A 26,602-nucleotide genomic window follows, 5' to 3' on the forward strand; every position below is an offset into this window, starting at 1 on the left:
TCAGCTTTATTTTTTAGGAATTCCAAACGTCGGAAAATAAGCAAATTGGCAAGTTCGTAATTCAGCTTGGAAATAACTCAAATGTTTTATGGCGAGTTCTAGTCTGTTTTCGAACCAGAGTGGTGAGCGAGGTGAATTTTATTTTAAGCGTAATAATATTGCGATATGGCAACTGTTCCTCTCCTCAGAAGTGATGCCAGACTTACATAACAATGTTTATGTTTTTATTTAACAATTAATTGCACTTAAAAGGACGCCCAACTACTTATTTTTCTTGATGTACTTCATATACTTCTTGGCGTTGAAGTTGTCCTCCACTTCTTCCATAATTTTGACCTTCTTGCGCGGCTTGCGAGCCTCCATCCGGGCTTTCCTCTCCGCTTCTGATAATGTGCTTAGATCCAAGGGAAGCTGTAATTGTATTATTATTAATCACAGCATCGATGTTACTTATCTTTCTTACCTTGATTATCTTCCTTGGTTCGTGGTAGCGAATGTTTATCGTGGATCCATCCGGCTGAACAACTACAGTGGGGTACATGCGGCAGTATACGGAACGGTGCAGCCTGGTGACCGCCGCTGTGGCTGAGGAAAGACAACGTAATTGCTGCACGGCCAGCGGCAACTGTTTCAGCAACATTTTATTTAATTATTTCAATAAATTAACGTTTAAGAGCAAATTTTTTGGGCACGCGAGTTATGTTGTTGCAAAACAGCTGATAGTGTAACCAAAGCGAGTGAACTTATTCGTTACATATCGGATGTGCCCTGGCCACATACGTTATTTTGAATACTCCCTCGGCGCTTTTCAGTCGAATATCAAGTTCTTCTACATGCCTCGATTCTCCGCAATCATTTCAAGTGACGCATAGTACTAAAATCTAAGAAAAAACACGATATTCTTTGTTCTATCTTGACATTTTTACAAACGGTTACGTTTCATACACTTACGTCGCTTGTTTACGTCTCTGTTTAATCAGTGTGACCAACTATCGGATAGCGGAAAAGCCTATTTTCTCACGCACTATAAGCTTATAAACATAAAAAAGACTTTGGTCACATTAGTCGTACTCAAAGTGTAAGTTCGGGGTAGAATATTTTATTTTTCTCAAAAAAAATACAAGTACGTTGCTTAAAGGCCACTAAAATATAAAATTTATATAGTGTGGGGCTACCGAAGAATACTAGGTTCACTGCTTTTGTGGAGGAGAAGCCAGGAAAACAGTTTTTTGTTATGCAGCACCTGCAGCTCGGCTGGGCAAAAAAAAATTACATAATTTTTGCAGGCATAATTTTCCCAATGAGTGCGCCTAGTAACTTTGAAAAACATAGATGACTTAATGCAAACCAATCATTAAATTAAGCTGCGATTAAGACCACTCCAGTTCCTAAAGACCTTCCCCATTTTTCTCATAACAGAACCTAACCTCATACCCGTGTTTGTTGTTGCTCCACAGCTTTTGTGCTGCAGAATGGCCGCCCGCCGCATCGCCCAATCTTCGATCAACTGGTCCGCTCTTGCCGAGCGCGTGCCCGCCAACCAGAAGAGCAGCTTCGGCGCCTTCAAGACCAAGTCGGACATCTATGTGCGCGCCGTGCTGGCCAACCCTGAGTGCCCGCCCCAGATTGACTGGGCCAACTACAAGAAGCTGGTCCCCGTCGCCGGATTAGTGGACAGCTTCCAGAAGCAGTATGAGGCCCTGAAGGTGCCCTATCCCCAGGACAAGGTCTCCTCGCAGGTGGATGCCCAGATCAAGGAGTCGCAGAGCGAGATTGACTCGTACAAGAAGGCCTCTGAGCAGCGCATCCAGAGCTATCAGAAGGAGATTGCTCACCTCAAGTCGCTGCTGCCCTACGACCAGATGACCATGGAGGACTACCGCGAAGCCTTCCCCGACAGCGCCCTGGACCCCATCAACAGGCCCACCTTCTGGCCCCACACCCCCGAGGAGCAGGTCGGCTACAAGTCCAAGGAGCAGCTGGAAGCCGAGGCCCAGGGACACCACTAAGCGGTGGACAGTGTTGGGAGCGAGGGACCGAACTGCTGAGAGGTAGTGTATTGGTCGCTGGTCGTTTGTCGATTCGAAATGTAAACCACGAACTAAATAATTACCCAAATTAAATTCATTTCAAATGAGGAAGGATTTATCTGTCTTATGAGTAACTTTTTATACAGTTTTCTATTATTTAAGTCTATCAACTCGTTATATAGCCTGGCAATTTCTTTTTAAAGTCGTCACAAGCCCTACTTTAAAGCCGCTCAAATATGTCGATGATGTTCAATATGGAGTGGGGCTACTTGGAGGCCCTCACGCGAGGCTTTAAGAACGGGATGCTGAAAAACTCAGACTACCTCAACCTGACGCAGTGCGAGAGCCTCGAGGATGTAATGATCAGCATTATTGGCACCGATTATGGGAACATTTTCGGTGGGCACGGCGAGCCGAGTGTGGGGTTGATCAACATGAGGCTGCAGGACCGTCTGAGGCAGCAGTTTGACTACATCCGCTGTCACTCTTCAGAGCCTCTGACCACATTCATGGAGTACATCCGATACCCGTATATGATTGACAACATTGCCATGCTGATCGCTGGCTTGAATAACCGGCGGCCCATGAAGCGTCTGCTTAAGATGTGCCACCCTCTGGGTGTGTTTGACCAGCTTGGTGCCATCGAGTTGGTTACGGACTTGTCGGAGCTCTTCGACTGTGTGCTTATTGACACACCCATCGCCCAGTTTATACCCTCGGATATGCCACGGGAGTCGTTGCGTGAAATAGACGTGGAGATCGTGAGAGCCAGCTTGTACCGGGCCTATCTGGAGGGCTTCTACACCTACTGTTCTAGTCTGGGGGGCAGCACCGCCGAAGTGATGACCAATTTGCTGGCCTTCGAGGCCGATCGCCGGGCTATCACCATAGCCGTAAATGCGCTAGACAGCGAGATTAGGTAAGGGTCGTACCCGTCGATAATGGGGACTCCTATCTAAATCCCAGTTCCTAGACCACCACACCGCAAGAAGATGTTTCCCACCTGTGGACACCTGCCACAGGTGGCCCTGGATCACTTAGCCTATGCCACCGATGCGGAAAAGATACGAGATGTGTGCAACATGTACGATGGATATGGCAAGTTGTTCGATATCTTCGACCGAGACACCGACGGCATGATTACTCTGGAGGATCGCTTCCTCATGCTGGAGGCCAAGAAGAACGCCAGCTCGTTTCTGCAGCAGTATCACTTTGGCATCTTTTATTCGTTCATCAAGCTGAAGCAGCTGGAGTGCCGCAACATTGTCTGGATTAGCGAGTGTATCTCGCAGCGCCAGACGGACAAGGTCAACTACTACATTCCCATTCCACTGGACTATTAATCGTTGTTTTGCTGTATATCTAGACGAGATTTTAGGTTAATTATTAAAAATTTTTCAATTTCATATCCCGCAACCCTTATTTTTTAAATTTTTATATTATTTTGATTTAAAAGTAGGCTTTTTCGAATCTATTATTTCTCGCATGTGACAATTTAAAGAACGCGCGCTTTCTTACCTCAGCAATGACAGTGTTAGTAAACGCACCTAACTGTCTTTACACTTTATAATTTATTTTACATTTTCAGATGTAATAAGACTATACCGCCTCAAGCGGATAATGGCAGAACTAACTCAAGTTTCGCAACAGGTCTAGAGTCTGCGACAAAATAAACCCACTTTTCCCTGATTTCATTAGTTAAGCGTAGAAAATTTAGTTACAGGATACAGATTAATAACTTACAAGCCAAATTTGCCATTCTCTCGGTCCCATATTCCCTATAAAAGCTTTACTAGACTAATATTAAATTACCCGGCGCCTCCTAGCGGCAAAAAGCTTAACTCATTGGATTAAATTATCTCTCCAAGGTTTGAGCCCGTGATAAAATAAAATAAAAGTTAGCGATAAATCAATTTAGGTGCAGATCTCGACTTTTCGATATTTTTTTAAGTCGGAGAAAAATTGTTGGTTATATTCAAAAATGCACTTACGGTCACCCTATTCTGCGGAGAGTATTCTTCAGCTCACCAAAATCCTCTCTTTTGAAAAAATCCGTTAAAAAGCTTCAAGCCTGTCTTAAAAATCTCGTTTCAATCTTGGCGCTCTCTCTCCGTCTCTCTCGGCATCTCACCTGATCGCTCAACTTTGGGGAACTGATTCAAAAACTTGTCTTAACCGTGCCGCGTCGTGGTCGTATTCGTGCTGGGGATGATCGTTCGGTTGGCGCTATAGCGATCAGTCGCTGTGAAATCGAGTTGGAGTGCAAACGTCTCAAGCGGAATCTCAAGTTGTAGCAGTTTTAGCTCCATCGCTGGAGAATATACAAAGTTGAATCAAGTTTGCCACCACGTTTGCCTCTGGCCGAAACACATCCCGAATCGAATTAAAATATCTGTAATTTGCATAAGGCGTAAACCAAGACGCGCTCTGTCTCCTCTGTCAGTTGTAACCCACTTTCTAAACGACCCAACCGCCAAACAAAAATAACAAATAAACAAACAAAATAAAGGAGAATAATACTGCGACCGATATTCAGCAACAACGAAACCAATTAACAAGCAAATAATGCCGAGGAAATAACACAACGTGCAAGTGATTCATGGGAATTCAAGTTTTTTTCTACCAAGTGAAGTAGTGCCTTCTGTCCCCTAAAGAAAAATCTAAATTGTAAACGAAATCGAAACACAGCTGAAAACGCCGCAAAAAAAATATAGTTGACTTAAAACGCATTCGCGATAACGATACCTTTGGAACGCCTCCGACCAATTGTGGAGGAAACCGCAGCAGCAGCAGCAAAAGCAACAGCAGCTTCATCATCTTCATCTTTTCAGCCAGCAAATACGGATTGCAAACAACCCGGGTAAGTTACACCATCGCTTGAGGAGAGAGAGGAGCCTTTTGCATTCCCAGTTTTCCCTTTAGCTTTGGCCTTACCTCGGTCTGCAAACGAGTTACCAAGCGGCTGTGGCTAATGCCACGATCGGCCAAAGCCAGTTAGCAGCAGTTTGTGAAGAGTTTTCCGACAAAAGAATACCGGGTACTCGAATTTCTTCATCTTCGGTCACAGAACTCTAAGATTTCCTAGGGTTAAAAAGAAAGTAAATTAGTCAAAGAGATATTTAGTACTTACAGTAGAACAGAGATAAAAACTAATGACAAAACTATATCTTTTATAATTGGTTTAGCCAAATAATTTTTAAGTTTAAGTGTATAAAAACTAATCAATATCACATAACTATTAAACTATTTAAATGTTAATAAATTTGTGTAAGCCAAATATCATAGAAAACCTATTATAATAAATCCGTATTTCCATATTTTGAACCTTTAATCTTAATGAAAATCATACCTGGAACTGGACGTGGGAGTTGGCCAAAGACTTCCAAATACGGGAATACCCCTGAAATGTGCGTGTACCTTGGGCAAATCCTAACCTTATCTTAAATCGCTTCTTGGATCCCCCAACCGTTTTGGGGGCTCTCCATGGATTCCATATTTCATAATCTGCTTTCAGCTGCTGCTGTCTGCTGTCTGCGAGCAGCATAACTTTTAGCACCTTTGGGCACCTTCTCAGTTTCGCAGTTTCGCAGCTCAGCATTGCAGCAGGTACACACACACAAAAACACACTCACTTTGCAGACACACGCAGGGGGGCTATAATTTCTTTGGATAATTATTACTCGTCTGGCATATTTTTGCTGCTTTGTTGCTGCTTTTCGCTAAGCTCTGCTATGACCGCCGCTGACTCTGTGAAATTTTTGCGTTAAAGTAACGATTTTTTTTTGTCTTGCTTTCGTTGTTTTTAATTTTTTGTTGTTTTTATATATTTTTTTGTGCGGTCGTTTGCATAAACACCAAGCAGATAATTTGGAACGTATTTTAAACTTTACTTAAATACTCAATTTGGGAAATGTTTGCAACTTTCCAGCGGAAATGTGAAAAAAAGCTCAACCTTAAGTATTTTATATGCGTTATTCGATCTCTGGCCTTTGGTTTTTTTTCGGCAAAGGTAATATTTGTACCTGTAAGCGTGTTGGATTTCAGTTATAAATAAAAAAATAATAATAAATACGAGTTGCCTGGGAAGTCTTAGGAATGTGTTGATCGGTAATTCGAGATGCGTTAGGTAATTAAGCTTTGACCGATCTGCCAGGTGACAACGTCTCCGTTGGAAATGACTCAAATCCGCCATCGATCGGTTATTGTTTATTGTAAATTCCCAAATGATTCAAAGTTCTGGAAAGTGAAAGCCATTTGATTTCAGTCAAGTGTATTTTTTGGAAAACATTGGTTTTTCAATGACCATCTGTTTGAAATGATTCTTAGAGATTGTCTTTTAATTGATGAAAATTGGACTTGAGTATTAGCTTTGTTAAAACCAGTTTGTGATTAATTTTTAGTTAAGTATGTGCTGGTTTCTGCACCCATTTATAAACAGCTTTTAAAATTGTGAATATATTAAATTAAAAGTTTAAGTTTATGCCTAGTCTCTACCCATTTTTATTGAACTTGAATGTTCTGGCTCTCCCCTACCCTTGGCGATTTCTTTGTTTTTCTATTGAATTTCCTTAATTAAGGATTGCTTCTGAAGTGCCCAGTGCACCTGATGGCTCTCTGAGATGTTGTTGACCAACGTAGTCGCCGTTCAAGACGTAACTTATAACCAATTGCCATGAATGAAAATCGCATTTCATTACGGGCCGTCAACGCTTGAATGTGATGCGACGCAGCCGGTGGCCGGTTCTCAAAACGTGTGTGTTATGTTGTGCCTTGTGTGTGTGTATGGTTTTCCACCATCGGCGACAATAGCTACGCACGTTCGCAAAAACAAAAAAGAAATTGTCAATAAAGTGCAAGAGGAGACTGCAGAAAAAAAGGCAAAACAAAAACAGATATTGCCACAGAGAAACGTGTTCCAGCGCTACGGGGTTGTGTTGCTACACGGGAATTAATTTACCAATTTTACAAAATTTATTAGATACCTGTTTTGAAATAAATAAATAAATAATAGAAAACAAACACCAAAAATATAGAACAAATATTTAATTCGCTCTATATCCTCGCATTTAAGTCAAAAGCTTAAAACGCAGTGAAGGAGTCATATCCGATCCTATAAATCATATATATCATATATTCTTTATCAGCATCAAAAACAGATTTAAACTAGCCCTGTCCGGCCAAAAAAAAAAATTTTTCAAAGTTTTTTTTCGAAAATGCAAAATTTTACAAGGGGTTACATCATTAAAATTGTTAAAAATTGGCAAAAACTTTAATACTTTTAAATTTCAAATTAAGTATGCAGATTTTTTAACCCATAAAAAGCTATAACAGAACCGCTTTTTGAATTAAAATTTATGAATTTTTGACTTAGATATGAGTTATTTAAAAATTTATTTTTTGAAAAAATGTTCATATAAAAATATCTATAAGTATCGATTAAAAAAATGCTAATATTTCAAGGTTAGTTATGCTTAATTTTCGATTCAATCCTATAGTTTAATTGCAAACTGGGAGAGTAGAAAAGCTAAGTCTTCCCAAAGTTAGTTAGTTAGTCTTTCTAATTGTATCTTAGATACCTTTAAAATGGGTTACTTATGAACCAGGTTAACTCTTCCTTCCGAAAGATCTTTACAAGGAAGTCAAGTGCTAGTCTTTCTCAAGATCCCTATTTAACAATGTCATTAAGATACACTTTTGGTTAAAAGATACATCTTTTTGCAAACCTTAATATTTCTTTTTTTAATATAATATAAATTTATTCAATGTTGGTATATAATTTTTTCCCTGTAACGCTTTTCTTTGACGGTTTAGCAGCCCATCCCATGGCCACGCCTCTCCCTCTTTCTCTCTCTCTGGCTGAAATCGAGTGCAATCGTGGCCAAAAAGTGGCCGCTGTGGACACTGACAGGGGGCGGCTGTAAATTTCGTATTAACTATCCGCTAGATAGCCGCCGTACTTTCACAAAAACTCGTTCGAACCAAATGGCACAAATATGAGCATTTTATTTGCAGCGCTTTTCATTGGTTTTTATGCAATTTTTCGAGATTTTTTTTGCATGGCGCATAGTTGCTTTATTAGCAACGTGCCAAACGCAAACAAACCAGGACAAGAAGCAAAACCAAACAAAAGGCAAATCAACTCGGCAAACAAGAAGTTTGTAAATGGAAAACTGCATTTTGACACGAACTTTTGGGGCTTTTTCGGCGGGAGGTGTCTTGTCTTGTGTGGGGTTACGCAGTAAAATTTAAAAAGAAACAAATCCCACTCCACTAAACAATTATGCAGCAAGCGAGACCCGGGAAACTTTCCACTTTTTTCCCTCATACCATACTCGGCATTTTCAAGGCACGCACTTGTATTTTTTTGTTTATTTCTATTACAATCCACCGCTGCTCATTGTTTACCAAATAGGTGCCTTAAATTGCCAGCTTTCATTGCTGTTTGCATAATAATCGAAATACTGCAGATTAAACTGTCTGTGGTCATGGATTTCCCTGCCCTTTGTTTTCCATATTTTCCACCATCTTGTCATCTTGTCTCGTCTCGTCTCGTTTTGGTTTTCCTCCCATGCCGAGTGAGGCGATAAGCGAAACGTGATTGATTGGAAGCGACGAGCTGCCAGAGATGAGATATGACAGCTCCGTCTGGGACTCAGTTCGTATGGGACCTGGGTTTGGCTTTGGGTTTGGGTTGAGGTTAGGAGTCGTAGTTGGATTCCAGCGGTGTCTCTCTAGGGACTTCTCCTTATCAGTTGACCCTGTTTGGAGCTGATTTATCGCAGCTTTCGGCTAGGTTTATTCAACAAATAACAATTAGAGATATGTATCTATAACTCTAAGATACAACCATTAAGTATGTCTATTTGTATTGTCTTACTTCAGTAAAATAATGATATATCTACGACTTAATAATTTATAAACATAAATGAAAATGTATATAACCCCTTTCTCTGTATCAATCCCAACTTAAAATACAAAAGAAACTATCCCAAATAGAATTTTAAAACCCCAAAGAATTATATCTTTACTTTTATAAAATAATCATAATAAGCAATTATTCTTTTGTTTATTTTAAGAGCTTACTTATGGGATTTGCCGCCACCAACATTTTTGCAAAGATGACACTGTCTTTTCGTATTTATTTATGGCTGCTTCCGAGTGCTAAAAGTTCAATTTCCTCTGACACCTTTGCTTCTATTTCTTTTACGTTTTCGTTTTTGTTTTCTTGTGCTCTTTGGCAAGGTAAATAAATAACTCAAAATGCCCGCCAATGATCATTTCTTTGGTTTCTGCCAGTAAATCATCAACTTGTTGTTAATTTTTTGCCCCCTTCTCTCTTTATATCTCTATATCTTCATATGTCTTCTGCTTTTTTTGTGCGTCAAGAGTTGGCACGACAGGCGGCGGCGGGAGAAAGTTTTTCTTTTGTTTTGCCAAACTCGAAAAAAATAAAAATAAAACCGAAAAAATTAACGCCAAAATGTATAAAATGCAAACAAAAGGGAAAAAAAAACGCAAGCAAACTGTAAAGTGTGCAATGCAAACATGTGATGATATATACTTATATAAGATATTGTCTGTGGGTTTAAAAACGCATAACAATTAATTGTTAAAAGAAAGAAAAACGATCAGCAGACGGCGAATGAATCAAAAGTAGATGACACTCTTGGATATCTGCAGTAAACACAAACTTTGAATGGGGGAATAACAAATTGCAGGTGTTTTTCGGGCACCTGTTTTGGCCATCAAAGTAAATGACTTAATTTATGCCACAAATGTGTCGTCGAGCAGCACTTTCTACTGCCACTGACAAACGACACCGCCCCACCTAAATGCCATTCTTGCGTAAGCTATTTTTGTTTTTAAAAAGTATTATTTTTTAAACTCATGCAAAACGCGTGCAGCGAAAGCAGAGCAAACCCCGAGAGTTACATCAGATTCGGAGTCGTCTGTGACCCATAGAGGAGGAGGTCAAAGCCATTGCCTCTGCCTCTTCTGGCCCCATAATTAACTGATAAAGGCCAATAATTGGAGTTGTGGCTCTCTAGGTCGGACTTTGCTCCCCCGGCAAATCAATACGTCTACGAAATTGTAAATAATTGAGGCAGCAACCCAAGAGACAAGGCTGACCCTCATTATTGCTTTATCAGCCGAGAGGGAACAAAATAAAAATAAAAATAAAGAGGGAGCTGCACTTCTTATTTATGTGAGGGGAAAATGTGAAAGCATTTTCAAGTGCGCCTTGATTTTGGTTGGAAACACACACTCCACAGACCGATGGACCCCGAAAAACACATTTCAAGTTCCCAATTTTTCATTTCTATTTTCGTAGGCAAAGGGAGAAAAAAGTTTGAATTAGTTTTACAATTTATCTGCGTCCCAGAAAAGCAGCCGGAAGGGATTTCAATTAGGAAAGATATTCAAGCAGCTAATAAATAAATATTTCTCGCCAACGAATGTATCTATCTTGGAGTGCTGCCGATCTACAAGGGAATGCCATTACCCATTAAAGCCAGCTGGAATGCCTAATGCTAATTCAATTATATTCAGTAAAAGTAATTCACTTCTTCGGCGTGTCGGAAAGCTGTGGGGGAAAGGCAAGGAAAAGAAGGTGGAAAATGAAAAATGAAAGCGTTCTTAATTGCGAACGAGGCGACACGACACGGTACGGCACGGCGTGAGCATAAAGTTTGCTCTTTTATATTGCTAAATATTTTCTCCTACGCTCACTTGCCGATATTTATGTGGATATGAAATGGTATTTCCATATCAGCGAAGGATTCGCAATCAAATTGTTAAATTTATGTGCGCATGCGCAGCGGATGGCACGCCATCCATGGTGTTTTTGTAAATGCACAAAGAGAAAATGTAATTGTTTATTTAGTTTTTGAAGAATATTAAACCAAGTTTAAAGAAATATGTAATGTTATATTTAAATATATAAATAAATACATCAAATTTGTATCTCAGATTCTTTTTTACAATGATATTTATGGTTGAAGTTCAAGCGTCTTAAGGTAACCATCGAGCAAGAGTGTTTTCTGATTCTTATGAGCACTAAGAAAGTGTCCTTAAAAAAGGGGTCTGGAAAGAGCGTTTTTATATTTGATAATTCTTTATTATTGTTCCCTTTTGTTTTCAGTGTTCATCTGCATTCGTCAGATGATTAATGTATCTGCAACTGCAATCGCCTCACCGCCTCTCTTTCTCTCTCTCATTCAACTTCAGACATTTTCTAATAATTGAAAAGCAAAGTGTGCGGCTGGCAAATTGAATTATAATTTCAATTATGAACCGTTGAAAGCGGAAGAAAAGCCAGGCAGCAACAAAGCGCCCATTGAGAGTGGTGAGGAGCAACTGTAAATGAGGTTGCTTGCGTGGCCGCAGATACAGATACAGATACAGAGATACGGATACAACATCCACAGAGTGCTAAGCATGTCAATCAAGAAGAACAGTAAGTCGCTTCTAGCTGTTAGCTCAGCGAGCTGACCCGTGGGCCCAGTGCGATCCCAATCTCCGATCTTGGCCAGCCTTAATGGCCGCCTAATGGCCAAGTTTTGGTGGTGAGTGGCGAGTGCGAGGCCCCAAAAACTCATCCGCCATGTGGGTCAGGTCACCAGCGATTGTCGTAAATAATAAATAATAAAAAATGAGCTGTCAATCGCTCCGGCAACTATGTATAGTATATAGTTGGAGTTGTGTATGTGGTAATGCTTTATGAATGCATCTTTGTTCGGAGGATGGGACAGTTGCATAATGTGCGTCTCTGTTTGGGAAACCTCAGAGACTGCTGTTGCACTGAATAAGGTAACCCCTGGACAGATGGGCTATCCATCAGAAATCACTTTCAATTGTGGCAGAAATGGTCTTGCCAAATCGCATTTACTCTGGCATTTATGGCCTTGAATTGTGGTCAACTTGGGTCGGGGTCTGGGTGATTTCATCGAGCTGCAAAATGAAAAAATAAAAATAAAAATAAATAAAAACGAAACGAAAACCCAGCAAACTTGTCAACGGCTCTGCGGCGGCTCATTATGATTTTCGCCACAATGTGCGATGACTAAACGCAATCAGGTTTTGTGGTCAGGTTTGCTTTTCGTTAGAATTTCCGATCGCCGCGGCGTTTGCTTAGCCAAGTTGTGTTAATTGGCCGAAAACAGCTGCCAATTTGTGGATATATTAGTTGATTTATTAGTTAACTGAAACCATAAAGGTTCTTGCCTCACCCGGCGTCCAATTGAATTAATGTGAGTAAGTGTTGCACTTGCCGTGTTGCCACAAATGCAATATTTATTCGCATAATTACCAGCCATTGAGCCATGCTCTACCGGCCAGATTTCCTTGTTTATATGGTTCGATCGGAGTCGGCAAAGTCCACCTCGAAGTCGTACCAGTTCCGGCTTCAATAGCTGCCCGGTGAATGTGCTGGGCTGGAGTTGCACTGAACTGGCCTGCATGGTAATGGCTAATAATTGCTGGCCACGATTTCGCGGAGAGAGTGATGTGATGGACGGCGATGGACGTCAATAAAAGCGCGCTTAATCAATGAGAAAAACAGCTTCGATTGGATTGGCAATCGTTTGTGCCGCTCCAGATCCAATCGAGGATCAAAGATTTATGGTCCGGCGTGTGAGTAAATCCTCCAGAGTCACGTCTTCGGTCGCTTAAGTTATAGGATGCTCCGCTGCTCTGGCATTCCCAAAACGCTCCAAATCGAACATCAAATTCGTGATTTAGTGAATGCCTTTTTCCAAATCCCTCTGGCGGCACGTGCAGCACTCGAGCTTGTGATGGTGATGGCGAATTTTCCTGGCATAATTCCGGACTGCGGCTTGCACTCGACTTTCCACCAAGGTAGAGGAAAAACCAGAACCAGAAGCCAAAGCAGAGCCAGAGGTAGAGCCCCTATCCTAATCCCAGCTGCAGTGGTAGTGTTGGGGCTGTTCTTGGCCTGGAATTCGGTCTTGGACTTTGGGCTAGCACACTTTTTGCTAGCTTCTATGAAATGGAACTTTGCACAGGGAGAAAAAGTCTTTAAAGCTAAAGAATTCCGCTAATAAATGAGACAGATAATATATAAATATTCTAAGCAGAACTCCACTGACTTCAGGATCTATGATATAGTACAGATAATTACTTTATAAGAGATAATTTAGTATAAAACTAATTTTGTAAACTAGGACCAATATATTCTTTCTTATTTTTGTATAGATACCTAAGGTTTATTTTTGAAGTGTTTCAAGATTGCCTAGTAACTATTTTATACTCATATTAATATTTAATAACTAATTCTTGAGATATTAACTATTTCTCTCTGTGCTTTGTGGGTGTTTGCTCTCATTGTGGCAAGTGAAAACATTTTGAAAGTCGTTTTAAGTGGCACATGGAAATGTTTTCCATGTTCTTGCTGCAATCATCCGTTTGTGGGTGTGAGTGCCTGGTAACATGGAGTAATTTCCCATTTCAAAAATGTGCAAAATGCGTTGATTTATGGCAGGGCAGTCTGGGTGGTAAATAATTACCAAGTTTCGTTTTGGGGTCACGGCCATATGTACAACTTTTTGATTACAATTCAAGCACTGGCAGCATGCTGGAAAATTAGTTTAAACTCTGGAAACTTATTTCTCCGCCTATTATTTAAGCAAAACTCCAGTTCCAGCACTGCCAACGCTCCTCTCTGTCTCTGAAACATGGCCAAATGCAACGCCCAAGCATAATATTGAGTCAGCCCCGGCCTGTTGCTCACTTTTGTTTACCCAACAATTAGGCACAATTACCAAGTTGAGCAATTAAATATTGAAAACTTGTTTGCTTTTGCCGCATGTAGGAAACTTTACAATATCCGTCGACTTCCTCAATTCCGAGAGCGTCGTGGAAATTAACAAATCTTTGATGAAACTCAATAGACTCTGGCTTCCGTTTTTTACCACGCTGAGCTTGTCGAATGAACTTATAGTTGGCTGAAACAAATATATTTTGTAATTAATCAAAACATATTAAATATAAACCAATTTCGTTTTTCGTCTATTAGCTTTTGGTGTGGCTAATTCGCAGCATTTAAGCAATCAAAACTGATTTGTTGCAATTAGAGCAGTTTGGTAATTGAGAGCGACAACTGGAAATTATGCAAGTGATATATGGCTGGACAAAAAATAACGCCCAACTTTGGCTTGGAAATTTAATTAACGCACCGAAAGTATCTCAAAGATACAGCTGCATTCATGAATCTCGATTTGGGCTTAGTGTGTGGAGCAGCAGCTCTCCCTCCTGCTTTATATTTTGTATTTATTTTCATTTATTTTTTTTATTTACTCTGTGGCTACTGCTACTGCTGATGTTGCTCACATAACGCCCGACATAAGCCGATTTGGGTGTTTTTTTCTTCGAACTTCCTGCTCATTATTATGGCATCAGCCATGGACCCATAGACCCACATCACCGTAGAGACTAACTGATGCAAAACAGAGCAGTGAGTACCCAATGAGTGACAGAAGATTGCAAATGATTCTGTCTTGGATTTCTCACTCCTGGCATCTATGTGCCTTCTCCTCCGGCAGATGAACGACCTCGATGACGAGGTCGGATTGGGTTGCAGTTGCAAGAAGGGAAGAAGCCAGCACGGTATGGGGATCATCTCGGTAGCCGGCGGCACTTGAGTGTTTTCAATTGCCACTGGAGGGAATGTGACACAGGCTGGCCATTAGCATCATCTTCATGCGTTTTTTTTTCTTTCCATTCCTCTTGCCCTGCCTCGTTTACTGCACTTAATGCATTTGGCCCTTTGCCGGAGTTGGAGTCGAAGCTGGAGTCATCCATTCAGGCCATCGACTGCAATTATACACTTGGAGCTACTAGAGGTTGTCCCTGGGATACATGGAGAAAAATAGTCAACGGTGGCAGTCATTAAAATTACATTGTATTTGTTATAATTTATAACAAAGGGTTTTCTTTTAAGCTAAATCAAATTTAAGAGTTTCAGTTTCACCTATTGATATCAGTTTAAATTGTAGCAAAAAGGAACTATTTTGGGAATACAAAAACTATAAGAAAAACCCAACTTATATATAGTTTTTTGGCTCAGTGCAGGAATGCTCTCGATTGATTGGACTGCCTTGCATGCGTGCAGTTCGGGGCGTTTTTATTTTTCCCATTTCCACTGGCAAAAAGGCCAAACAATCAAAATATTTTCACATTTTCAAGCACAAGGCGACGGATGTGGCACATGCAACCGGGAAAAGCCAAACCAAACTGAGGGGGGAAACAACAAAAACAATAAACAATGGGTGGGCATTATCAAGGGGAAGGCTTTTGGCAGCCCAACTAGAGGTCATTTATGGAATTTCGCAATATTGCCAATGATATTCATGAATATGTTATGCACATGTACAATACATCGTTCATCTTGATAATCATCACTATCATCATCATTATTAGCATCAGCCAATGACCGAGAGAGTTCAGGCTAAGCCATAGTTTTTGCCTTTGATTGGGACTTCACTTCATTATCGCCAAACAACGGCTTTTGTGCGCTTTTTTTATGCTTTTTTATGCTCGACAGCGGAGCGTTTTATGTCTCGCTCTTGACCGGTTTGTACAGCTATCGAACAGCCGCTGAAAATACGGCCAAGAGGAGAGGCAACAAGTTGCCGGCTCCCAAGAAGCCAAAACTATAGAAAAAGAAATACTCATATTAAGCCGTAGAAAAAAAAAACGGAACATTTTGCAATGCGACGAGGTCAAGGGGTGAGTCCGGCGATAAAGGTGCAATCAAATGTGCCCCAACTACTGGAAAACTGAAACCGAGAAAACGAGAAAAAAAAGCCACTTGTAACTGAGATTTGAGATTTGGGAGCTGCTATCATGCCAGCGGCCCATTAACCTCAGCCCGAGGCACGCGGTTTTGGTGGCAAACAAAAAAAAAACGGTCAATGCTTCATGTTGCCGCTGGCCAGCATTTAATATTCATAGTTATTTGAATGCGACTCTCCGGTTTTGACTTATTTACTTTGGACAATTACCACGAAGGCTAAGGCCATCCGCGGAGAAAGAGATAGCACGCGTGGGCGCTGTTAACTCAATGTTAAAGCTCATGTTTGGGGGGCCAATGTTAAGTGGCTTTAAGTAAACAAACACTGCAAAAATATATAACAACATTGGCAATGAAAGAGGGTTGGATCTGGTTATATCAAAGACCAAAAATAGCCAATACAATGGATACAAATAAGTGTCATCATTGGTAATAAGCTGCACAAGTGGCTAAAGAAGTGTATAAGCCAGGCTTCGACGGGGAACGCCAATTCGTATGGCTTAAAATTAATGGTGTTTGATAATCAATCATAATTTGTTTATATATCTATCGAAAACAATACAAATTTGAATAAAATTGATCTTAATTAAAGGTTTAATGAGTACTCCAAACTGTTCAAGTTTTATCTTTTCAAATAACCTTGTATATTCTAACTTTCTTTCTGTTAACTACAGATTAAAACCTCACAAAATATTCATCTTTTGAAATAAAGGATTATTTAGTAAAACATCGTCTTGGAAAATTATAGTAAGTTAAAACATAGTACCCCAAATCCAAAATTTTTATCAAATTCACTTTCGAAAGAACTGGAAGATACCTGAATCAGTTTTGTAGTGGGATACTTGTGTATCTTGAAATTATATGTATATAGAAATCACATAATACCAAAAACTTAGTCTGTGTGACAAAATCCACCATCTGTTTTATATTTTACGACTATGATCTCATTTACTGAAGCACTTGAGTGGTGCATAAAAAGAAAAACAGACACAAATCTCTGGGTAATTTGTTTTGAGCGGCAGAACAGAATTGATTAAAGACATCGTATGAATCCAGATTGACTTGTTTTGCGGGGCTAAACGCCAACTGGCTTGCTAATCGAAATGTTATCACTTATGCATGGCGAGAAGGAAATCTGCAGGATGCAGTCAATTACGATTGCGATTACGTGGATTGCATAATACCCCGCACAAGGTGACATTTTCTCTTTACAGAAAAGATGCATGATGCATGCGGGGCGGCAGCCTGTTCTTGGTTCGTTTTTATTAGGCAATTGTCTCCCATTCTATGGGGAATATCATACATATACATATGTGTATATAATATATGCAAGTAAGCACGGGTATATCTGGAAAATAGGAAGAGGGATACAATCTCCAGTGCAAGCGGAACTGATCACTTAAGGCTACTTGGTAGGGAGGTGAAAGAGAGTGCCTAATAATAGCCATAAGGGGTACGCATGCAGTCTAATTATATATGTAAAATGCAGCTCAAGCCCCTACTGCCGCTGTTTAGGAAGCGTATAAGTGAGGAGCGATCATCATCAAGCATGCCATTGTGTGTTCTCTCCCCCACAAATGCTGGAAAATGCAATGGAAATGCTAGGGAAATGCATTTATATATGCGTTTCCCTGCAGGCCGTTTTCTCGCCCAGCGAAAGCGCTTCGATTGGACTTGGTATGCACTGGAAAATAAATATACTATAAGTAATTAATGAAAGTAATTAAGAAAGCCAAAATATATACTGTAATAGCAGTAATAAAGCTATACAAATTCTGTATTAAATTGTAATTCTCTCTGAGCACATATTTGCTTAAGAAATCAACCAAGAAATAATATTTTTATTTAAATAATAACTTGATTTGGTCATATTAATTCGTAAAAGATACCAGTAATTAAATTATTTTAATAATATTCCTCTCAGTGTCAAGAAAACCCACCCATTTTTGGGGGACTAAGCACACACGTGTTGCATGATCATGTGATTTATGGATGCACTCCCCAAAAACAGATGATTGCAACTAAGGATTGTCATAAAGATATGACGAGAGAGAAGAAGAAAGCTAACCTTTAGCCGCAGTCAAAGCAAATTTAAATGTTCAAGAAATGCGTGTTTTATAGCTTCATATCTTTACCTGAACTTATGTACATATAGTATCTTTGTATATACACTTAGCCCCCTTTTTTTGGCATGCTTGGCTGGTCAACGAAACTGAAATATTTCGGTACTTTTGCTTTTCGACTTTAATTGAGTTGGCGGAGATTGTGTGGCCAAAACGAGAGGTTTCCACTGGCCACGCACGCTGCGCGTCATGACTGTATGCGAGAGTTGGCATGTATCTGTTAATTAGGTTCTGCCCTCGGCGTGTAGTTCTATTTTATTTATAAGCTCATAATTATGTTCTGGCCCCGCGACTCGACTGGATCTTGGACTATCTTGGAGGGTCATTCAACCTTCGATCAATCATTGAGCTTAGAGTGGCTCACTTCTTTTGTTTACAACCGCATACGATATTCCCATCCATATTCCCAACTCTCCTTTCTACACATTCCCTGTATGCAGAGTTATATATATATCTTTTAATAGCCATTATGCGCATTACGCTTCTCGTGGCTAATTAACAGGCGCACAAAAATGCGAAAGACTCCTCAATGCCTCTTTGTCCAATTTGCCAAGCTTAGAAATGCAAATTACCCAAAAAAAAAAGCAGATACCATGGACAAAAGCATGATGGACAGTGAAGGGAAGTTCTTTGTTTGGACTCGGATTTGGATTCTGAATACGTATAAAGCATCTGCAAAATGTCTAATTAAATGTGCCGAATTTAATGATGATGGCCTCCTGGCTTAGACTCCGGCTTCGGGCTCCGGACTCTGTTTTGCAACTTGGATCTGAGATCAAGTTTCGGTCAAGGTGAAAGTTGCGCCACCTGCCACGAAGCCTGCCTGGACAGATTACCCCCAGCCTCTGCTCTTGACTGGCCGCGAATTTTTCGTTATTTTATTATTTTGACAAATTAATTGTGCGGCTAAGCGGCAATTAAGTTGCTCTGGTTATCGGCCCCGACATAGTATATATATACATCTGTAAATATATACAAGATGTAACCAATTTGCATGCCAGTCGAGTGGAAAGCCTGCCGTTTGCTGCAGAAGTTGCAATGTCAATGCTTGAGTAAATTGACTTCAACTCAACTTCATTTCGGGACTTTGAAGCGGAGCAAGAGATGCCACCAAAAGTTTTCTGCTCCATTGAAGCATTCGATTGAGCGAAGTAGAAAGTTGCAGTTGCAGTGGCACCACCAAGTTTGCTGTTGCAGTTGCAGTGGCCATGATGGGAAGACACCAACTCATCTGCATTTGAATCGCATGGGGGACTAAGAGACTCTGGTCATCTAACAGTTAGAAGAGAACGTCAACGGGTTTGCTAGCCACACCAAAAAAAAAGTGTCATAAGCGGCAGCTTGGATACCTCCAAGCCAAAGTTATAAGCCAGTTAGATGAAGTTCCACTAGTCTTAATCAATGACACAGCTAGGAGTTCCCCTTTTCGACTAAGCCTCTGGCTCTACGCCTTGCAGAGTGAGTTTTAGAACCGGTTAACTGCTTTCTGATGACACTTACAGTTATAGCCAAATAAAAGCCGGCGAGAATACGTTGGCATCTCTGTGACTTATGTAAAAGTTTTTGGGCTTAGAGAAATTCCACAGAGGCCTTTTACCAGGCCCAAATCGGAGAAAACAGTTTAATGAAGCGAAGACAATTTAATACAGAATCTTTAAAGAACTTTGAAATTAAGAAACGAGCTTAAACAGATTCTCCTACGACTTTTTTGGATGAGGCTTCAAAACTAAGTTAAATTTAAGGCAATATTACCCATAATGAGCAAAGCATTTAAGTTAAAAATAAGTTTTATCTAGAGTTCACTAAACCTTCTATTTTATCCTAAAAGTTTACCCAATGTTTACCCTAAACATAGGCAAAAGATGGGGCTGCTGGCATTCAAAGAAATGCCAAAATTCCTTTTAAGAAAAGTTCATCAATAAAGAAGTCTCGAAACAGACTTTATTATTATTGAATTGCTTAAATTCGTTGATGACTTGCCATTATTCTCGGGGGTTCATTTCGGTTCAGAAGTTCATAACAAACTGAGTTAAATTTCATTATCACATTCTTCTCTTTGCTTTTCGTTTTTATTTTATTTTATTTTTTCTGTCCGTATCTTTCTGGTTAGTTTCAATCTTATCTAGTCGTAACTGCAACAGTTGACCTTTAATGGCATCTGCGGCACCATCGTCTCCCCGCCGGCCATTACCAGCCAGATTTTGTGAACGAGGCGTTAACCTGGCGTGGGCTGAGAGCCAGAGACGGAGCCAGAGTCGGAGCCATCTCCTCCGTCATCATCTCCATCACCATCCCCATCAGCGGCGTCATCATCTCCGGAGATGTCGCCGCTAGTTGCCGTCTGTCCCCAACGATGAATGACAATTTGCAAATGGCTCTGGGTGCATAATTTATGCAGATGCAACTGCAATTGCAACTGCGGCAAAACAGCAACTGGAGCTGCTGCTTGGCTGCCGCGGCTTTTAACGCGTTGAACTTGTTATGGAAAAAAAAGGAGGGGATTCCATGGGGGGAGCACGACTGCTTCGCCCATGCATATTCAAACGCCATAATCCCAACGGTATTTTAATGCTAAATGCTTACTCACTTCATGATGCAGACCTGGGAGCTTGGCTAGAAAAACCCGTTTTTCCAGTAATGACCTTCGGTGTTGTTTTATTATCACTCCCGCTCCCGCTCCAGCTCCCGGCTCTCAGCTGCTCCTCCTCCTCCTCCTCCTCTTTGAAATTCCGCTGAAAAGACCAGGTTAACGCAGTTGTTAACCATTTTCGGGCGAACTCACAAGTGCGGTCTTGCCAATTTCAATTTAATTAGCCAACAGCCCGCAGCAACAGAATTTCTCTCACTAAATCCATTAAGAATATATATACAAAACAATCAAACAATATACTATGTATATATATGAAATCGGTGCAGATTGACAGCTTAACTGTGGTTGCTGCTGCTCGGGGCGCTGAGAAGTTAATTAAAAGGCACTTTCGAATCGGAATCGATAAGCCGCATTATAATGCTGCATGCAATTTGCATTCAATGGCTGTAAACCGAACAACAAGTGCTCCCAGGGGTGCGGTTAAGATTGGCTTTATGTTTTTGCAGTCTACAGTGGGCAGTAGAGAAATGCACAGAAAAATCAATAAATATGATATAAATGCTGATATATTCTGAAATATTAAATATATATAAATCCTTAGCAATTATCTCTAGGATATTTTAGTTGGCTTCTCTTTTGCTAAAAGACTCTGAACTCTATCAAGGAAAGATCTTATTAAGTAACTTTCCTGTATATACCTTTAGCTAATGAATCAGCAGAATATTAAATATTGACAATCGTTAAAAGATTTGAATTGGATTTATACATTAAGCCATTTTATGTTCTCTTATTAAGCATTCCTTTCACAGCACGTACAAAATATTAATTAAAACTTCTCCTAATAAAGTCTAATCATGCACTAAAATCTTAATTAAAAGAAAATAATATACAATTTACCCGTGCAATATTAATGCAATAAATATTCCAACTAATCTCCGGTCTGAGAATTGTTCATAAATTCTTCAAAACCTCCACCTCTCTGCTCCCATTTAATTGCTCCTTTTTGTCTGGCTTAATATGCTAATAAATATTAACCCCACCATATTCAGGTCTGATCAGTCTGAAGGTGCGACCTTGCAGCGGTCACTCTTTATCACTCGGTGTTAATTGACAATAGAATTCAGTCTGCCAGTCTCCAAGAAAAGAACGGACAAGTGCGCCGTAAAAGCCAGCCAAGTTGGCCAAGTTAACCTTGATGGAGCAGCAGCTCTCCTTTATCGTTTAAGTCGACGCCTTAGCCTCCCGCTCGAGTGCATTTAAAACCGGCTGCAACTTGTTCTGGCCAAGTCAAGACAAGCCATGCCAAGCCAAACCGAGCCAAGCCAAGAGAATGACAATAAATATTTTGTAGCTTATGCAGAGCTCGATTACAGCCAGTCGAGACTTTTGCCGGCGATTAAATGGCCCGAAATGCCAAACGTTTTCCTTAGCCACGTTAAAGGGGGCGGTGGCGGGCGCTGTTGGCCGGCAATTGCAGCTCATAAAAAACGAGCTTTCGACGTGCATTGAATTCGGGTCATTGCTTGGCCAAAAGTGCTGGCCGGAGAGGGAGTTAAGGTGGCGCCTTGCCATTTTGTAATTCGATTTTGAGTTACGCGAAACGAAATTGGCTAATTTTGCATGCGGGCCCACAGGCCATTGAACTGCAGTCCAGCGGTCACATTTTCTGATGTTATTTTTCCGCCAATTGCTTAACATTTGGACGGTTAAGGGTTTACATAAATCAAATTTGTAATATAATAAATTACCATTGTACTGAAAAATTAAGATATGTATATTTATTTATGAGTTACTTCAAATTACTAACAGAGCATAGAGATAGGAGGAGTAAGTTACTCAAGTTGTATTTTAACTTTAAATGGTGTAGAAATATCTAAACATCTTCGTAGTACTTGCAAAATCTTTAATACTAACTGAAACCTCTCTCCCTATCATTTATCTTGCAGATTGTACAAATCCAAATTAGAGGCTAAGGAAAACCACACGAAGGAGCCAAAGTTCAAGCAGGTAAGCGGGGAAAATGTTCACACAGAGTGCAGAAATGCGTAACGCAAATTGTAACTTGGTAAGCTCGTTGGTATTTTCCATAAGGAGAAAGAGGAGTTGCAGGCTCCCAGGCTGCATAAAACACTGGTAATTCGAGGCGGCTAACAAGGTGTTGTCAGGTGTGTAAGTGTGGGGTGGGGGTGGTGGAAAGACCAGGAAATGTGGCATGCAGAAGATTGCCAATGCAACTGGCAACCTGTCGAACAATGGTAGAGCCTGGCAGCATTGGCAACACGGCAACCTGGCCTAAACGTCAGCCAAAGTGTTTAAAGTGTTGCTGCCAGTGTTGGCCTTTAATTATCGACTTTAATTGGCAGAAGCCGAATGTGAGTGTTGTGTGTGTGTTAAGTGACGCAGAAATTATGCGAATGCCAAATGCCAACGAACTTGGCTTCAGAAAATCGCTTTCGCTGCGAAAATCGGATTGTTTTGGGCCAGAAACTTCAGGCTTGAGAAACTTTCCATTGTGCTAGAAGCAAAGGTTTCACGTCTCTCCACTATATATATATCCTATATACTATTAATGCAAAGATAAATCTAATTTCATACCTAAATTTATTGTACAACTCGCCCATAAAAGGGGCAGAAATGCCACTCCATTGTTGATGATGAAGACAGCCAGTGGCCGCGGTCACAACTGAACAGATTTTCAGACTTTATTTTTCCAGTTAGAAACAAAAAAAAGACGCACAGAAGAAAAAAAGAAACAAATATTGTTCATAAAATGAGAAGAAAACGAAACTGAGGAAGAAATGGCATCTGCCGGGGCTGCATTCGACAGCGTTTAGTCTCAGAGATTTGCTTTCGACTGATGGCGAACAATAAAACTTTCCATTTCTAACAAAATTACACTCGACGACGAGACGAGACGACTCGAAGACAAAGCCAGACAAATTTATCCAGTTATCTGATGTTTGCCGTACTCATCTCCTCATCACTCCACTTACCTAGCCTGATGCCCCAACCGATTCCCATCTGACGGGGGAATTTGTGTTCAGGAATTTCGGTGTATTTTTTGCGACGCGACGACTCCCACTCGGGGAACTCGAATGGAAATCTCAGCAGCGGCAGCAACATGCTCGTAAATGTTGCATGTCATGTGGCACAATTCCGATTCCAGTCGCAGTCCATTCCATTCCCCCAGGTGACATGTTGCACACGTGTGTGGCAACACAAGCTGCGGCGCCCTTCCCAGAGCCAACGCCACCACCACTGCCACATTATGTGCTATCTGATGTCCGATGCACCGCCGTTGCCCCGCTGATTTGTGGCACCGTTTATGTGGCGGAACTGTTTATTAATTAACGAGCACATTTTGGCCTTATTCTGTCGGCATTTCTGGCCTTCCATTAGGTGCTAAACTGTGTTGGCCCAGCTAATGTTAATTGGTCTAAATGAGCCACTGGCATGCAACGTTCTCAATCAGCTGCACCAGCATATAGATATATTTTCCCCCCATAACTCCAGGTGATGAAAGGTAATGGTTTTGGAAATGGTGCATAATTTATTGCACATAACAAACTAAAACCAAACACACAATGCTTTTAAAGTTTTTTATACTTTATACTCTGCAAACTTTAATAGGGAAAACATTAGGTAATCACACAACAAGAGAAGATGAAAGGTAATGTTGGGAAAGTGTTTATAAGGAATTTGCATAAACAATTCGCAAACAGAAGCTTTTAACTGTTGTTTATAAGAAAATTATTTATTAAAGAGAGAGAGATAAGAATGGTTTCCTATAGGTAATCCTATTAATAAAGAAATCCTATTAGATTTATGAGCAGATATTGCTTATTAGTTTGAAATTAATCAGCTTTAGTTAAGTACCTAAACATCGATAATTTTAAATATAGGTTGTGGGTTTATGAAATAAAAACAAATCTAAAAGCTTTGCTGCGCTAAATAATCAATACATTTAAACATTAAAGCAAGTCTAGATTTAAATGTTTTTGCCTTTAAGTAATCCCTTATTGTTTTCAAATAAATAAATAAATGTAGTTTGAAATTGAGGCTTATTAATAAGCCAGAAAACCTAATTGCAGTTGCGCGAATTAATTACTTCTTGATTTTTTGACATTAATCCCTTTGCCAGCTATGATGAATTAAAAGAAATGTAAAGTAGTTCACAGAAAATAATAATTTAAATATTAAATAAATAATGTTTATAGATTCATATAATCATTTTTCTTTAAATTTTAAAGTATAATAAACAAAGTATGTAAACAACTAAATAAACGAAGTAAAGTAGCTTTATGATATAATTCATATGATATTTCATTTCACAAAAACTGCTAGCTTATAAATAATCCAAACTATCCTTTCATTTTCGAAACAACACTTTTCTCCGAGTGTAGCTAAGACCGCTTCTGTCTAATGGCTTTTGCCTGTCAAATTGATAATGGGTTTTTTGGTAAAGCTGCTGCTGCTGCCACTGGATGGAGCAATGCGATAAGATCCCGGACTAGCCCCAGACTCCGCTCGAACGGTTCAATTGAAACTGTCAATTGCAGTTGGCCACAACACTCTCCCCGCCTTACCAATTTTGGTGTAGGCGAAACAGTGAAAGTTGTGGCCATGATGATGGAAGCATGAGGAGCATGAGGCGTTGCGGGGGTAATTAATGCCAATTAAATGTCAAACAACAGAAGCAAATAATATTGGGCTGGGGCGTGTCCCTGCTGTAAATTCAATTCAACGTTTGCTGACCAAACTTTCGATTAATTAAGCCAGGTTCAAAGCCCAACCAGCCCAGCCGGTTCAATTGATTTCATTTCCCAAGAGCCATGAGTCCGCTGCACTTTCTACGGCCAACAAACAAAAGGAGGAAAAGCCATTGCCAGTGGCTCCTTTACATGTTTACAACAAACAACAAAAAAATAGGGTTATTTATGATTATTTAATGCACTGGGCTGATGCTGCAGGTTCAATGCCCAAAGACAAAACGCGGCAAACGCGAATGCGAATGCAAATTGATTCGTGCAGTTGAGCCCGCCAACCTTTCCTGCTAACTTGGCTAATTGCTCGTCGCTGTCAACATGTTGCCGCTGCTCTCTTTTGTTGGCTCTTCCATTGAACTTTGAACTTGGCCAGGGGGCCCTGCAGTGGTTTACTGACTTTCTTTTGTTGCTCATCGCGCCAGCTGACAACACTTGCAACGTGCAACTGGCAAACTGGCAAACTTGCAATGACTAAAAGCTAACGGCAGCATCAAGAGCAATTGCGGCAGCTGCCACTCCATTCAGTATGTGTGTGCCACACACCCCCCCTGTCTTTTGTCTCTGCCACGAGACATTGTTTGGCCTTGCAACAGTGCGTATACGTAATATGTGTAGGCCATTGTTTTGCCAAACGTTGCGTGCAATTTGTGCTTGTTAACCAGTGGATGCCATCATACTGCTAACAAGAATTATTCCATTGGCATTTCAAGTGATGTAGTCAAAGAGTATTGAGTGGTTAAACGTCATTGAGAATAGCTCAAACTTTGAGCTAGGTCTATAGAAATATATACATACATCTATTCCCTGTGTGAACTTTATTTGCTTTCGTCAATTGGCAGTATTTGGCTTTTCCAAATAACCAAATTCAATACAGACGTTGACCTTTGGCATACAATTACATCGGCAAACCCTTCAGTCCCCCCCGCCGTTCTTCGTCAGACATGTTTTCTGCCCGAACAACAACTTGTTCTCTGACTCAGACTTGACTGGCGAATGCTTTGCATTTCGTATTTGCTATTTCATATTCTAATTGTGCAATAAAAGTCAAGCACAAGTAGGCATTCATAATTCACCAATGGGACGTAGGAATGAGTTGGCCCGAAACCCATTTTTGGGGCAAACAGGTGGTGGAGACACAGAGGCAGCAATTGTTCTGCCTTTTGGGCGTTCATTGTTCTGGTCAAGATCTTATTGCCAGATCCGCAGGCGTAGCCCCAAAAAAAGCTGAAGCAACAGCAGCTGTGTATGTGGAAACCGCATTTAAACAAAAAGTGTGTCCCTGC

General features: G+C 40.4%; 4 protein-coding genes and 1 long non-coding RNA gene across 6 annotated transcripts in view; 3 read left to right on the plus strand and 2 right to left on the minus strand.

The window, feature by feature from the left end:
* Positions 1-202: 202 nt before the first annotated feature.
* mRpL55 (mitochondrial ribosomal protein L55) lies at positions 203-1,142 on the minus strand. The gene is made up of 3 exons (XM_020958359.2): positions 952-1,142; positions 464-881; positions 203-411 (listed from the first exon to the last, which is right to left on the minus strand). The coding sequence occupies exons 2-3, from the start codon at positions 638-640 to the stop codon at positions 262-264; spliced, it is 327 nt and encodes a 108-aa protein (XP_020814018.1). The 5' UTR covers positions 641-881; positions 952-1,142; the 3' UTR covers positions 203-261.
* On the plus strand, positions 1,041-2,144 carry ATPsynD (ATP synthase, subunit D). Of its 2 annotated transcripts, none has more exons than XM_020958358.2 (2): positions 1,041-1,078; positions 1,458-2,144. In XM_020958358.2, exon 2 carries the CDS (start codon positions 1,473-1,475, stop codon positions 2,007-2,009), a length of 537 nt encoding a protein of 178 aa, XP_020814017.2. In that variant the 5' UTR covers positions 1,041-1,078; positions 1,458-1,472; the 3' UTR covers positions 2,010-2,144. The 2 variants fall into 2 exon arrangements, with proteins under 2 accessions (XP_020814017.2, XP_086689189.1); XM_086833063.1 differs by having other exon boundaries at positions 1,059-1,123.
* VhaAC39-2 (Vacuolar H[+] ATPase AC39 subunit 2) lies at positions 1,059-3,446 on the plus strand. Its single transcript, XM_020958357.2, has 3 exons — positions 1,059-1,123; positions 1,458-2,949; positions 3,004-3,446. The coding sequence occupies exons 2-3, from the start codon at positions 2,267-2,269 to the stop codon at positions 3,371-3,373; spliced, it is 1,053 nt and encodes a 350-aa protein (XP_020814016.1). The 5' UTR covers positions 1,059-1,123; positions 1,458-2,266; the 3' UTR covers positions 3,374-3,446.
* Positions 3,447-4,032: 586 nt separating this feature from the next.
* Positions 4,033-26,602, plus strand: part of LOC110188389 (uncharacterized) — a 37,962-nt gene continuing 15,392 nt past the window's right edge. The window contains exons 1-2 of the mRNA XM_020958109.2: positions 4,033-4,890; positions 22,500-22,560. The gene's annotated coding sequence lies outside the window, so the exon portion shown is untranslated. The remainder of the gene's footprint in view (positions 4,891-22,499; positions 22,561-26,602) is intronic.
* On the minus strand, positions 4,453-22,314 carry LOC147643583 (uncharacterized). Its single transcript, XR_015271766.1, has 2 exons — positions 12,260-22,314; positions 4,453-12,193 (listed from the first exon to the last, which is right to left on the minus strand). It is a non-coding gene; the product is annotated as an uncharacterized LOC147643583 (long non-coding RNA).

This window comes from Drosophila serrata, unplaced genomic scaffold (genome assembly GCF_035046125.1).
Source record: "Drosophila serrata isolate PLE 108 unplaced genomic scaffold, ASM3504612v1 contig_269, whole genome shotgun sequence".
Classification (NCBI taxonomy): Eukaryota; Metazoa; Arthropoda; class Insecta; order Diptera; family Drosophilidae; genus Drosophila; species Drosophila serrata.